The sequence below is a fragment of the Lotus japonicus genome, chromosome 5 (assembly GCF_012489685.1).
Source record: "Lotus japonicus ecotype B-129 chromosome 5, LjGifu_v1.2".
In the NCBI taxonomy this organism is placed as follows: Eukaryota; Viridiplantae; Streptophyta; class Magnoliopsida; order Fabales; family Fabaceae; genus Lotus; species Lotus japonicus.
This window is the reverse complement of record NC_080045.1, coordinates 11,487,791-11,500,215: the sequence shown is the minus strand read 5'-3', so window position 1 is coordinate 11,500,215 and position 12,425 is coordinate 11,487,791. Positions and strand designations below refer to the sequence as shown.

Genomic DNA, 12,425 nt, shown 5'->3' with positions numbered 1-12,425 from the left:
GACACAATACGACGTCGTTTTTGAGTTTCTTCTCATGTCTCATGAATCCCTTTCGCGTGTATGCTCTTCCACCTCCAATCAACCCACTCTGCCAGTCTGCCGTACCATGCTTTTCTTCCCTTTCTACCCACTCTGTCGTCCTTCTTCATCACCTTCCTTCCAATCAACCCTAGCTGGCTTACTCTTTCCACCCACTTCTCACAAATCCATCAATTGCGTCCTTTCCGATTGATCTGATGAGGCTCCTTACCGCCGCCGGTTGCTGTTTGCCAGACGATTTGTATATGGTGGAACCATTCACGGTTCTACACCTCAAACTATACACTGTTCATTCGTCATTTTTGCACCTCTTCGCTGATTTCGTCAATACGTCGCCTGCCGCCGGTTCACATTAGAGGCTTCTTTTGTTTCTTCAGATCGATTTGGCTATAAATATCCCCTCAGTTCTCATTCAACCACACTTCTCCCAATTGGGTCGTCTCTGATTCTCACCCAAGTTTGTGTGCGACACAGGTTGTTGTCTTCTACCCTCTTACTTAAGTCTGATCGCTTTTCTAATCTGTGGTTGAGTCTGAATTATTATAATGGATACTATTCTTAATTGATTGATTTGTGATTCTTTGTACTTGAATTTTCAGGAGGTTACATCGCAGACTCAGATTTAGAGGTAATAATTTTTCCAGTTCTTAAATTCATGCAATGCATTTGTTCTAAATTAACCTCAACAATTTTGAGGTCTGAATCTGAATGCTCATATGTAACTGAGGGATAAGAACAAAAAGAACACGTCGCTAATTGATATCCAAATCAATCTTCTTCAAGCTGAGGTTTATGCTCAATGGTGTTTAAATTTATTAGCACGGTAAATTTATGTGTAAAGAAACTCTTGGATTTGTTTGATATTTTGTGGAGTTATTATGTGTTGTAACCATGGCACCCACGCTAAGATATACCAAGGTCCATTGTTCTGTTCTATATACTAATGACTTTGGCTTTGTACCAAGGTCCAGTGTGTCATGGCATGAGTATGTTTATAACACTCATTTTTCGAAGAAAAAAAAAACCTCATTCAATTTTTTTATGAAAAAGTTTTCAATATTCATGGCCTGTTACTTTTAACAGAGTAGGATAGGACCAATTCCAAGTAATTATGTGATTTTTCTATGTTCACAACTTGGTAGGAAGAGGAATAGGATTTTGATTCTAGCTTTTGTGCCACTTAAGGCACTGTGTACAGAAATTCTTTTTCTAAATGCACGATTTTGGTCATTTATAATTTCAGTTGATATTTCTTTTCTATTCTGTGAGGTTTTCCATTTTCTTCTTCTTCATTATGTTTCAAACAAAAAATCCTCTTCACTGGATCACTAAATAGAAAAGAAAAAGTTGACATTTTTTTCCTTACACACTTGAAAACTTTTATCCCATTTCTGATTCAATTCTTAAGGAAGTTTTTTATCTTTGGATTTCTGGCTTCATAAGCTTTTGTTGGTGTAGAGTGGAAGAGTTGGTGATTTGATGCAGCTTTCTGTTGTATTTAGAGGGCTGAGAGTCTATCTTTTTTCGCTCATTTATTTAGAGGGCTGACACCCCCCCCCCCCCAACCTCTATTTCATCTGATTTCACTGATCTGTTTGATTTCTCCTATTCTCTTATTTCTATGTATCTGCACACATGAAGCTAATAATTATCTTCATTTAGGCAAAACCTGATACAAAATCTAAAGAGGTCAAGTAAAGATTGTTGATCCAAAGAAAGATGAGGAAGAGGATGAATAATGAGAGGATGTGTCTGGCTACGAAGATGATCTTATAAGTTCTGATGGAGTATTGTTCTCACTCTGGGTTTAAATCTCTTTTTTTCGTAGTTTATTACTGTATGTGTGGGATTTCAAGATGCTTTTTTTTTTTTTTAATTCAATGTTCCCAAGATCAAACAGAATGCTTTTACAAAAGATATTGGTAATGAAGTTACCTTTCCTTTTGATTTTAAGTTCTTCTAATGTCCAGTTTGAATTTAAGTTGGAGGTTTGGATGTGGGCTATTATAAAATTCATCATAAATAGATGTCTGCAAAAGTATTATTTGCTTCATTAATTTAATCTCTCCTTCCCATAATCCCATTGGCACAGTTGCAGTTTCTCTATTACAGCATCTAGCAAACATGTGTTTTTGGGACTGGAAGATTCAGTCCTCAAATTCTCTTTTTTTCTTCAAATTTACCACTGAACAAATGGTTTCTTATAATAATATGCATAAAAGACAAATCTCAATCAATCTTGATGAATATTGTTCTGTTTAGAGTAGACACAAGGAAAAGAAAATAAAGACCACTTGATGTGTTTTTGAAGATTCGAGGAATGTAGTGTGTCATTTTGAAACTTGTGTGTAAAAACAAATGTTTCTCTTTCTTGATAAATAGGGAATATTATACTACTTCTGTCTATGTTGATGATCATTATATCTTCATCTTCACATGTCACTCTTTCTTGTGTTTATCTTCTCTAGCCTTATTTTTCATTACTTCTCTAGCCTGATTTTCCATTGCATGATGCAGGGAGACTGTCAAAATTATTTTTAGTCCTCACTTTGAGAAATGTAAGTTGTAGTTGGATCAACTTTTACCTTGAAAATGATAATAGAGTTCTTATTTGTTAACTGGTTTGTATATTGCAACCTTTTTGTGTTTCTTCAACCTTCTCTTTATCTTGCTTTTTAGTTTATTGGCATTCTTACATGTGTTTGAATTAGCAATCTGGTTTCAGGACTCGAGTATGTACCATTTTAGCATGTTTCACGCCTCGCACCATATTGTACTTGTACCTGCCTGCCAGCAAAGAAGAGGTATACTTCAATTATGTATCAATGTCTTTGCTTCATCTTAGCAGTTTACTGACCTAACTCATGAGAACCATTTTTGTTTCAGATAGAAGTTGAAGCATCTTCTGTGAAGGGGGTTTCTGTGCAAAGGGAAGAGTTTAATTGATGGTTGGTTTACTCAAGTGTCATGGTTCTCTTCCAAAGTGTGTTTTTCAATTGGTATTAGTTGTTGCTTAAAAGATAAGGGTTGGAGAGGTGGGTAATGTAAGCTTTGGGTTCAAAAATTAATCAGTCATTTTATCCTTCAAAAAAAATACTGAGTGTCCACTAATTTTGTGACTAACCTATGTGTTTCCTCTGGAAATTTATTTAGCATCTTTTCATTTATTTCCAATGTATAATTCTATTGATTCTTTAATAACGTCTGATAAAAAGCTCCAAATTAGAGAGAGAAAGAGGGGGGAAAATTATAATCCAGCTGATTTATCAATAGTCACTTCCAAAGCTTTGTACTCCCTGTTTTCTGCCACACACATGAATGCTCCATGAGTGTAGCATATCTCATATGTTATATAAACACAATTTAGTGAGATTGTTTATCATTACTAATTTCTTTGTTTATGTTCTGCAGAGTGTGAGGTTGATTTATTGCTTTTAAAAAGTCAATTTATGAGACGGAGCATTCAAGGGAGTTCAAGTGATTTGGTTACCGGATATATGGACTATGGGGTGGATGCCATCATAGAGCAGTGAAGAGGAAAAGAAGTAGGAACAAACTTCTACCAGAGCTAGAATCAGTTGTTTCTTGATCTAGGTTTCTCCTTCCTCGACCTTTCACATTTTTTCTGTGAATTTAATTTGCATTATGAATTCATTATTGGTTTGGGTTCGTGGAAAGTTCATGAGTTCTAAGTGAAAGCAACATAATCTCCTAGGATGATAACTAACTAAAGAAAGAAGAAAAAATAAAAGGTAAATTTTAAGCTATTCTAGGAATGATCAAATTTGAGAGCCAGTAAAAACAGCTAAATGTCATTGCGACAAGCAAGAGACATAAGATGAAGTAGAAAAAGCTAAAACTAAGATATGGCCGTCAAAATCAGAACTGATATCACAATTTGCCTTCTTAAGAGTCTCCATATCGTGTTTGATGTTGGCAATATATTTTCATGTTGTAAAGTTCCTACATTTATATCTTGGACCCCCCCACCCCACCCCAAATTGACCCTTCTTGGTAGGTTCTCATTTTAACTTCCTGGGTTGCATAATGTTCTGCACTTTTGAATTTATGCTTTTCTATAATTGGGGATTTCTATATCTCCTTATGCACAATGTTATATCAAATATTGAGAAGGAAATTGATCAAAAAGTGACTGAGCTACAAAATAGGCAAGTAACTGCACTTCAGTTAGAGGATAAAGTGAGATCTTAAAATGATTTGATGTCTGCCATAGACCAATGTGTGTAGTGTGTGATTCTGTGTCATTAGAGAAGTAAATATGTATTATATTTTTATAAATGAGAACTGGAAATGTTTCTAAAACTTAATGGTGTATTGCAGAAATGGAAGCTCTAATGCATGAACTTGATGAGGAAGAGATGCAAATGGATGAATTAGCAAAGAGGGAAAAGAATCCACTCCTTGAGATGTTGATGCTGCTAAACCTGTTGAAAAGGGCTCATGACAAACTGCAGCTGTTAAACGTGATGAAAATATTATACAGATAGAGAATAGTTGGTTGGTTGTTTCATACAACTATTGGTAGATAGGGATAATGAGGTATGGCAGGCATCAAATCATGAAAGGTGATCATGAAAAGGCTACATCTTCTCATTTGATACTGTGCTGAAAAACAAAAGACTTTGACTTGGTATTCATGCTATGAATAATATTGTTATAAGTTTTCAAGCTGCAAGTACTTTTAAAGTTGGTCTCTTTACTCTCAAGAGCTATTGATAATACAATTTGGTTTTAGAGTAGTGTAATCTAATTTGTTTGTCATCTGCTACCTTGATGTTCATTATGGTTTTCACACGGTTCAATCCCTATTGTTAGTGTTGTATTAGTTTTGGCAGGATATTGGAAACAGTTGGTCTGATTATTGAGCTGTGGTTTGCTTAATATACCAAATTGTGTTTTGGTTTTTTCTACCTGGATGATCAATTTAATTTCTTATTGTGTATTGAAAATGTTTTATTAAAATCAAACATTTTACCTCAACTGTATTTTTTTCATATGTATTTTTTTTTCATAATCCCATAAAAAAGTATAAAAATGGTAAATGTATTTGTAATAGAAAATATAAATGTTTTTTATTATTTAAGCTATAATATATTTATAGTTCTTTCAAATGCATTTGCAAAATAATTTTTTTATCTGTTTATTTTATTAGAGCTAAAGATAAGAAAATATCTTATATAAGATATATTCATGTATATGTTGAGAGGGGTTGATTTTCAACACTATATATATATATATATATATATATATATATATATTATTTTAGAAAAATAATAAGAGATATTCCTATTTGTTTAGTGAATTTAGAAAAATCTTTGTTGAAGTAACAATTGTGAATGAAATAGTGTAGGCAAGAGTTAAAGAGTTTATAAGTGGATGGACCCACTCACCCATTGCCTTAAGGTTTTGTGGTGAATGTATGTGGGTGATGTCCTAGACTAGACCACTTGTGCTCTTAGTCTCTTAACCCAATGTGTGGATGGTAAACTCTCAACCCCTCTTGAGTTGTAAGACTGTGACGAGTCTAGCGTTCCGCTGCGCCACTCCAACAATATCAAATATGTAGATAATAAATTGTTCCCTAAATTTATGATTCAAAACTGTGAACAAGTTCCTTGAAGACAAAGACCATGTGGCCAAACTGCGAAGTGTTGGTTAATCACTTTATGTATAAATATTTTCTTTTAGTTTCAAATATCCATCTCACAGTCTATATGTTATTACATTTCAGTCAACTTTTCATCTTTTACGGTAAAGATTGCGCAAAGTGCAAGTCGACAGGGGGTCAAACACAATTAACATTTGAAATTCATCTAATTCATATATATATAAGAAAGATAAAACATAAGATAATAACGACATATAAGTGTTTGACTAATTAAAATTGTATATCTTAGTAAATACATCATTGTATTAATCATATATATCAAATACTCAATAATTGTGATTAACAGTGGAATTCGTAAAAAATTATCCGTGCATCGCACGGACAAACGGGGATAATACTAGTGTATGAAAATATTGTATTCTCGTATTTTGTAGAAGATTTGTAAAAATATTCTCAAACATAATTTATTTCCAAAATGTTCATTGCACACATTTTGTCTCATTTCTATTCCAAAAATAAAAAATGAGTATGTTATATTTTCATGGGATAAAAGTTACATTTAATAATCACTTTCCATTTCTACAATTTCATCACATGTTTTTCAATTTTTTACATTTTTATTTTTTTGAATTAAACAAAATTTGAAAATATTCCTGAAAATGTAAAAAAAAAAATTATCAAACACATTTGCACAATTTATCTGGAAGTAAAATGAGAATATAATTTCATAGCCTCTACCAGACGTTATGAAATTTGATAATTAAGTATTTTTTTTGGTACAGATAATTAAGTTAGTTTCTTTTGAAACAGTTAATCAAATTAAAAAATATAAAATGATGAGATCGTATTTATGACAAAAAAAAGTAGATATTTTTATTCTTACAACAAGATGAAGATGACATGGCTATTATAAGGCTATGTATCTTATCTATAAAGCGAAAACTCAACGGTGGTGAATGCTCAGGCTCAGCCAAATTGCAGTGGAGACGGCGAATATTCCGTTTTGTTTTTGGCACTTTTGTTTCTGTCTCGGGTGGGTCCCAACACCAAAATGGATCGCATCGCACGACAGTTAGGTAGGAATGGCGGAACACCGTCACCGTCAACAAACGGAGTGGGTCCACGTAGACCCGTTCTGCATGTCTGCGTACTCATCAAGCACAGTCTTGGGCGGAATATACGGATAACAGATGCTGATTCATGCCCAGTCACCTATTACAATTCCTAAACCTCTGTTAATTAATAACTGCTCTCTATGGATATTGGCTGAATTAATTAGTACATTCCATTTGTGTGTGGACTCTGGATACATGTTTTACTAACTCTCTCTTATTGCACAAATTCCGGAGTCACAATTTGTTAATTCAAACCTAGACATTGAAAGAAAGAAAAAAAACTTTGGCCGTAGTGTACAGCATAAAAACTTGAAATCATTGAATTTTCTTTCATCTTATTTTCCATTTATTTTTTCTTCATTTTCCTTTTTTTTTATTACTCCGCTCATTATTTATATCTCTCAATACTCCAATGTTTTTTTTTTTTTTTTGAGATTCTCAAATATCTCTATATTTAAGTAATTGGCATCGAATGAGGAGAGCTTGAAATTATAAGAATTTGAAAAATGAATTATTCCCACTTATTCACATGTGTTTCACGAGGCTAATGTGGTGGCCGATGTGCTGGATAAGCCTGGGTTGGGGTGAGCTTGGATTTGATGATGTTTAATACCTTGCCTAGTTTCTGTTCGGTTAGCTTCACTGCAGATGCTGCCTCTACTGTCTTCTTTAGAGGCATGTAGTTGTTTTTTCTTTGTTGTTGGGCTGTGAAGCCCACCCAACTCATCGAAAAAACCTAATGTAGATATATGCAAAAAGAAGATAGAGAACAAAAGATATAAAAAAGAATCAGCCTCGCTCTCTTATTATTGAAAACTTTTTTATTGACTAATGTATTTTTCACAGTCTATCATTGAAACTAATATCTTACGTCTACAATTTGCATACTAAGCAGTACAAGACTAATCAAAAAGTTTTTCTCATTCATAAAAATTGAGAATCAAATTCTCAACCAATAACTTAATATACAAAATGTTAAACCAATACATTAACTCACTTACATCTTATTATTATTATTTTTATTATTACTATTGATAGATGAACACTCTTACTCACCCAAAACCTAACATGAGCGTGAAGTTTCACAAAGAGAAATAAATACAAAGAACCTCACTGATATTCTGATTGATGTCGATTAACTTCAACATGCACGAGAGGTGATTTTATTGACCAATAAATTGATATGATACGCCACTTACTTACATTAAATATTCATATTAAAAATTAATACCAAAAAAATGAAAAAAACGAAGGCATAGGCATTTTCTTTATATTCCCTGGATTTATGCTTTATGCTTTATGATTTCAATCAATATTATTTTTTTCCTATTAAACAGGAAAAACAGAGCGGGAACGCGTTGCGTACACCTCACATTCATTCTCATCCTCTCTACATTATAAGGCCTCGCTCTTTGCAGACATAACAAGCATCCTCTCCTCTCACTCATTCACTCACACTTTCCTCACCTTCTTCATTCTCTCCGTTCCTTTTTCGAGATCTGCGCCAACCTTCTTCTTTTGCTTCAATTGTCGGTGAGTTTCCATTTTCGCACCTTCGTTAACCGTTTTCACTAGGGTTTTGCTACTATTTCAATGTGCGTTATCACTGTTACGAACTCGCGATTCAATTCAAACATTTTTCTCTGAACTGTTGATTTTCGCTTTTCTCAACTCATTTCAACTCTGCTTTCGCAAACGATTGCTTGATAGTTTTTTTTTCATGAAGCGCCGTTTTTGTAAGGTACTGGAAAATGGAAATCACTGTTCTATGCGTTTTGAATAGCTCAGATCTGTGGCTGTTTCGTGTTTTTCTGCCGTTTTTGTTGTATATTTTTCATTATTGGTGGTGATTGTAACTCTTGTTTTTAGACGTTTTGCTTGTAACGCAAGCGGCTCTGAGTGGATCAAAAATGGCTTCTGAATCGGAAAATGTTGAAGCGGTTGGTTGCTTGTGAAATTTCTTCCCTCAACTCAGCTATTTGTGTTTTTTTTTTTCTTGGAAACGTGTTTACTTTGCTGCTCTAGAAGGTTATTTCTAAGTCGCTAACTGTGCTGACTTGAGTCGCGATGAATTCCAATTTTGTAAGTCGTAGTCGCAATTTGCAGCTGAATTATTTGTGATGATGCCGGCTTTTTTGTGAGCTTGGAATTTTTGTGGTTTATACACATTTGGTTAGATCAGGTTTAGGTTTTACAGTTTATTGCTTAGTTCGAGCGTCGGAGGTTGGTGCGATTAATGTTTCTTTGATAGGGAATAATGTTGATTATATAGGACACTGTTCTTTGGGTAATAGGTCATCAAAGGTCAAATTTTAGTATGCTCTTGTTTTTTATTAGGTGGAAATTTTGTCCAGAAAATGTGATGATGGATCTGATGAAATTTGTTGTTTATTATTCCAGATTGCGGATATGGCTCCACCCATTGAGACCCCAATCAAGGTTGCCAACTCTCAGAATTCCCAACATCCGCCACTTAATGAGAGGATTCTTTCATCCATGACTAGGAGGTCTGTTGCTGCACACCCTTGGCATGATCTTGAGATAGGTAAGCGAGATGTTAGCGAATCGATTACAATGTACTGCTTCTCTGTTTCTCATACTCTCTGTGAGACTTTATTTGGAATGCTAATTGTACTTTTTCCATAATGCAGGACCTGAGGCTCCAAAGATCTTCAACTGTGTAAGCATACTGAATATAAACTTACTTAGCTTAGGAAGACTTGAGCATCACTGGCTTGCTTAGTTGATGACTAGCCATGTGCTCTCCGTGCCCAAATATTAAAAGATCATTACATGTTTTACTGAGATTTGGGTTACCGGTGATTAGAATCAAGAACATATTAGATAATGCTGACATAGCTGATTCCATTTCCTTCTCAGCTTTATGTAGTCAGGCATTATCATTATGAGACAAAAAAACATGACGTTGTAAAGTTGTACTGTAGGTTTAAGCATGTCTAGCATTAACAATGAGTCAAGTACCCAAAGAAAAGTCCTCTACTATATTTTTCTTGTTTCTCCCTTTCTCCCCCCCCCCCCCCCCAAATGCTATAGAATGTTGTTTACGATTTTTTCCAAAATTGCAGTGCAATTTTTTCTATTCACAACTTGATAACTACTCTCTTTGAACTTTCCTGAGTTTGCATATCATGTCATGAGCTTGAATTGTTATTAACCGACATTGAACGAGATCATTATTGAAAAAAACTGATTTGAATACTTCCTTTGTGAAATATGACTGAATCTTGCAGGTGGTTGAAATTGCGAAAGGAAGCAAGGTGAAATATGAACTTGACAAAAGAACTGGGCTTATTAAGGTAGTTTTGGTTTCGTAGATTTTCTCTCCTTGATATACTTGTTGCTACAGGACATTGCTGAACATGCATCTACATGCAGGTTGACCGTGTTCTTTACTCATCAGTTGTGTATCCTCACAACTACGGGTTTATCCCACGTACTATTTGTGAGGACAGTGACCCCATTGATGTCTTGGTTATTATGCAGGTACTCACTTCCTCTTGCAAATTAGTTTCCCTTTTGTGATTTACATGATGTGTGCAAAAATGCTCATTAGATATTTATGCAAACCTGTTCTCAAATCAGTATTCCTTTTGCGAGTTATGCTAATTGCCTAGTTATTTGCTGACTTCTGAAGTAAGCAAAGCTGTCCAAAGCTAGACTATCTACTATCCTTATTTTGGATTGTTCATCATTCTGTAATCTGTACCAGAGTTCTTTGCTATACAGTTTATCAAATTTTTCTTAGTAGAAAGCTTGTAAAAAGGAGATTGTATAATAATAATAGTAGTCCACGAGTCCACATTTTCACTAAACTCTCTTCAATTACATTTTAATAATTTTCATGATTCGAGTATCTTGTAAAGTAATCTTCATCAATTTAAAATCCTTTACATATTGACCTTTGTCTTTATTGCCAAACTATGCACTGACTATCCAAAGATTAAGCCACAGCTCAAGGTGTTCTCCATGTGGATATGTTAATAAAATCTCACAACATGGCTACTGTAATATAATTTCATAGTATCACATAGTAGTAATTAGATGAGAGGATCTAGTTATAAAATGACTTCTGAGTTCTGACATTCTCCAAATCAATATGAGTGGCAAATTAGAATAGTCTTCTGCTCTGTCAATTATGTAAGTGCACGTTTGTTGATCATCTTACATTTTAGATCTAATTCATGAGCTGCGTCTATAATGCTTTGATTGATGTGAAGTCTTTACTCGAATTTAACAGGAGCCAGTTCTTCCTGGTTGCTTTCTTCGGGCCAAAGCTATTGGACTCATGCCTATGATTGATCAGGTATATCAGACATTCACTTTTCTAACACGGCAATGTTTTCTCTTTTGAATAATTGTCCAACCATTTATTATGAAATTCAGGGTGAGAAAGATGACAAGATCATCGCTGTCTGTGCTGATGATCCCGAGTATAGGCATTACAATGATATCAAGGACCTTCCTCCACATCGTTTAGCTGAAATCCGTCGGTTTTTTGAAGATTGTATCCTTCTGAAAGTTTCTAATTTTGTTGTTTGGTCAATACATTTTATTTGTTTGCATCTACAACTTTGACAAGCTTATGTATAAAACTATTCAACAATTTTCCTTAATAAAGGAATTAGACAAGAAGAATGAGAACAAGGAAGTTGCAGTAAACGACTTTCTTCCTGCCTCAACTGCCTTTGAAGCAATCAAGCATTCCATGTAAGCGACTCAGACCATTTCTTTTCCATTAGTGGTCGATAATCTAAAAATTGTATTGGTTCAAAAGTTATAATTGATTCTTTGGTTGTCTCAAAATTGACATCATGTTCATGTCCAATGCTTTTTCTTGAAATAGTTTTAGAATTTAATTAAAATGCGTTACTTTTGGTTTCAGTTTTAATACTATTCTCGTTTCATGCATGCTCTGTTTATAATTCTTTTCATTTTATGTGTAGGTCCTTGTATGCAGACTACGTTGTCGAGAGCTTGAGGCGGTAGTGTTGACGCATGGTGGCTATGCTATGCTTGGTCCAAAAGATGACTATGACGAAAATTGGCTTTGTATGCCACTATAAAAAAAAACAAAAAAGATTGGCTTTGTATGTCGCATGTATATCTGTCTCAGAACTGACAACACATGCATATTCTATACATATCTGCGTAATTTTGAGTGTTAAATGATATCTTCATATTCTATACATATCTTCATATATTCTTCACATATGTGCGTAATTTTGAGTGGTAAATGATATCTTCATATATTCATATCAAAGTTGTCTGACTTGTCTTTATATTCTTCTCTTTTTTTTTTATAATGATATACTCTTCTCTCTTTACCTGTAAAATGTGCAAATAATGTGTGATAAGTTTATACTCATACCCTCCCTTCCACAAATTTGGAAGTCTTTTTTTTTAATAAAGCAAAGAATATATTTGTAAAAGCACAAGGGAACCAAATGTTTAAAATTATACGCCCCAAACCTTCATTGGGTGGAAACAGTCATACGTTTAATGTTTAAAATTGATTCTTAGAATACGGCAACACTAATAAAAAATTTCGACAAATGGATACTAAGCATAATATCCTAGTTGCAAAGAGAATATGCCGAGTCCATAAAGAAACTGAGAAACCA

General features: G+C 34.1%; 1 protein-coding gene and 1 long non-coding RNA gene across 4 annotated transcripts; both read left to right on the top strand.

Moving 5' to 3' along the window:
• The first annotated feature begins 718 nt into the window (after positions 1–718).
• On the top strand, positions 719–4,906 carry LOC130718729 (uncharacterized). 2 transcript variants are annotated; one of them, XR_009012775.1, is made up of 5 exons: positions 719–1,826; positions 2,557–2,843; positions 2,926–2,987; positions 3,451–3,633; positions 4,381–4,906. It is a non-coding gene; the product is annotated as an uncharacterized LOC130718729 (long non-coding RNA). The 2 variants fall into 2 exon arrangements; XR_009012773.1 differs by having other exon boundaries at positions 719–2,843.
• Positions 4,907–8,137: 3,231 nt separating this feature from the next.
• On the top strand, positions 8,138–12,064 carry LOC130716849 (soluble inorganic pyrophosphatase 4). 2 transcript variants are annotated; one of them, XM_057566865.1, is made up of 10 exons: positions 8,138–8,316; positions 8,653–8,723; positions 9,184–9,328; positions 9,435–9,463; positions 10,035–10,100; positions 10,180–10,287; positions 11,042–11,107; positions 11,188–11,308; positions 11,430–11,511; positions 11,748–12,064. In XM_057566865.1, the coding sequence occupies exons 2-10, from the start codon at positions 8,694–8,696 to the stop codon at positions 11,788–11,790; spliced, it is 690 nt and encodes a 229-aa protein (XP_057422848.1). In that variant the 5' UTR covers positions 8,138–8,316; positions 8,653–8,693; the 3' UTR covers positions 11,791–12,064. The 2 variants fall into 2 exon arrangements, with proteins under 2 accessions (XP_057422848.1, XP_057422849.1); XM_057566866.1 differs by lacking the exon at positions 8,653–8,723 and having other exon boundaries at positions 8,141–8,316.
• Positions 12,065–12,425: the final 361 nt, after the last annotated feature.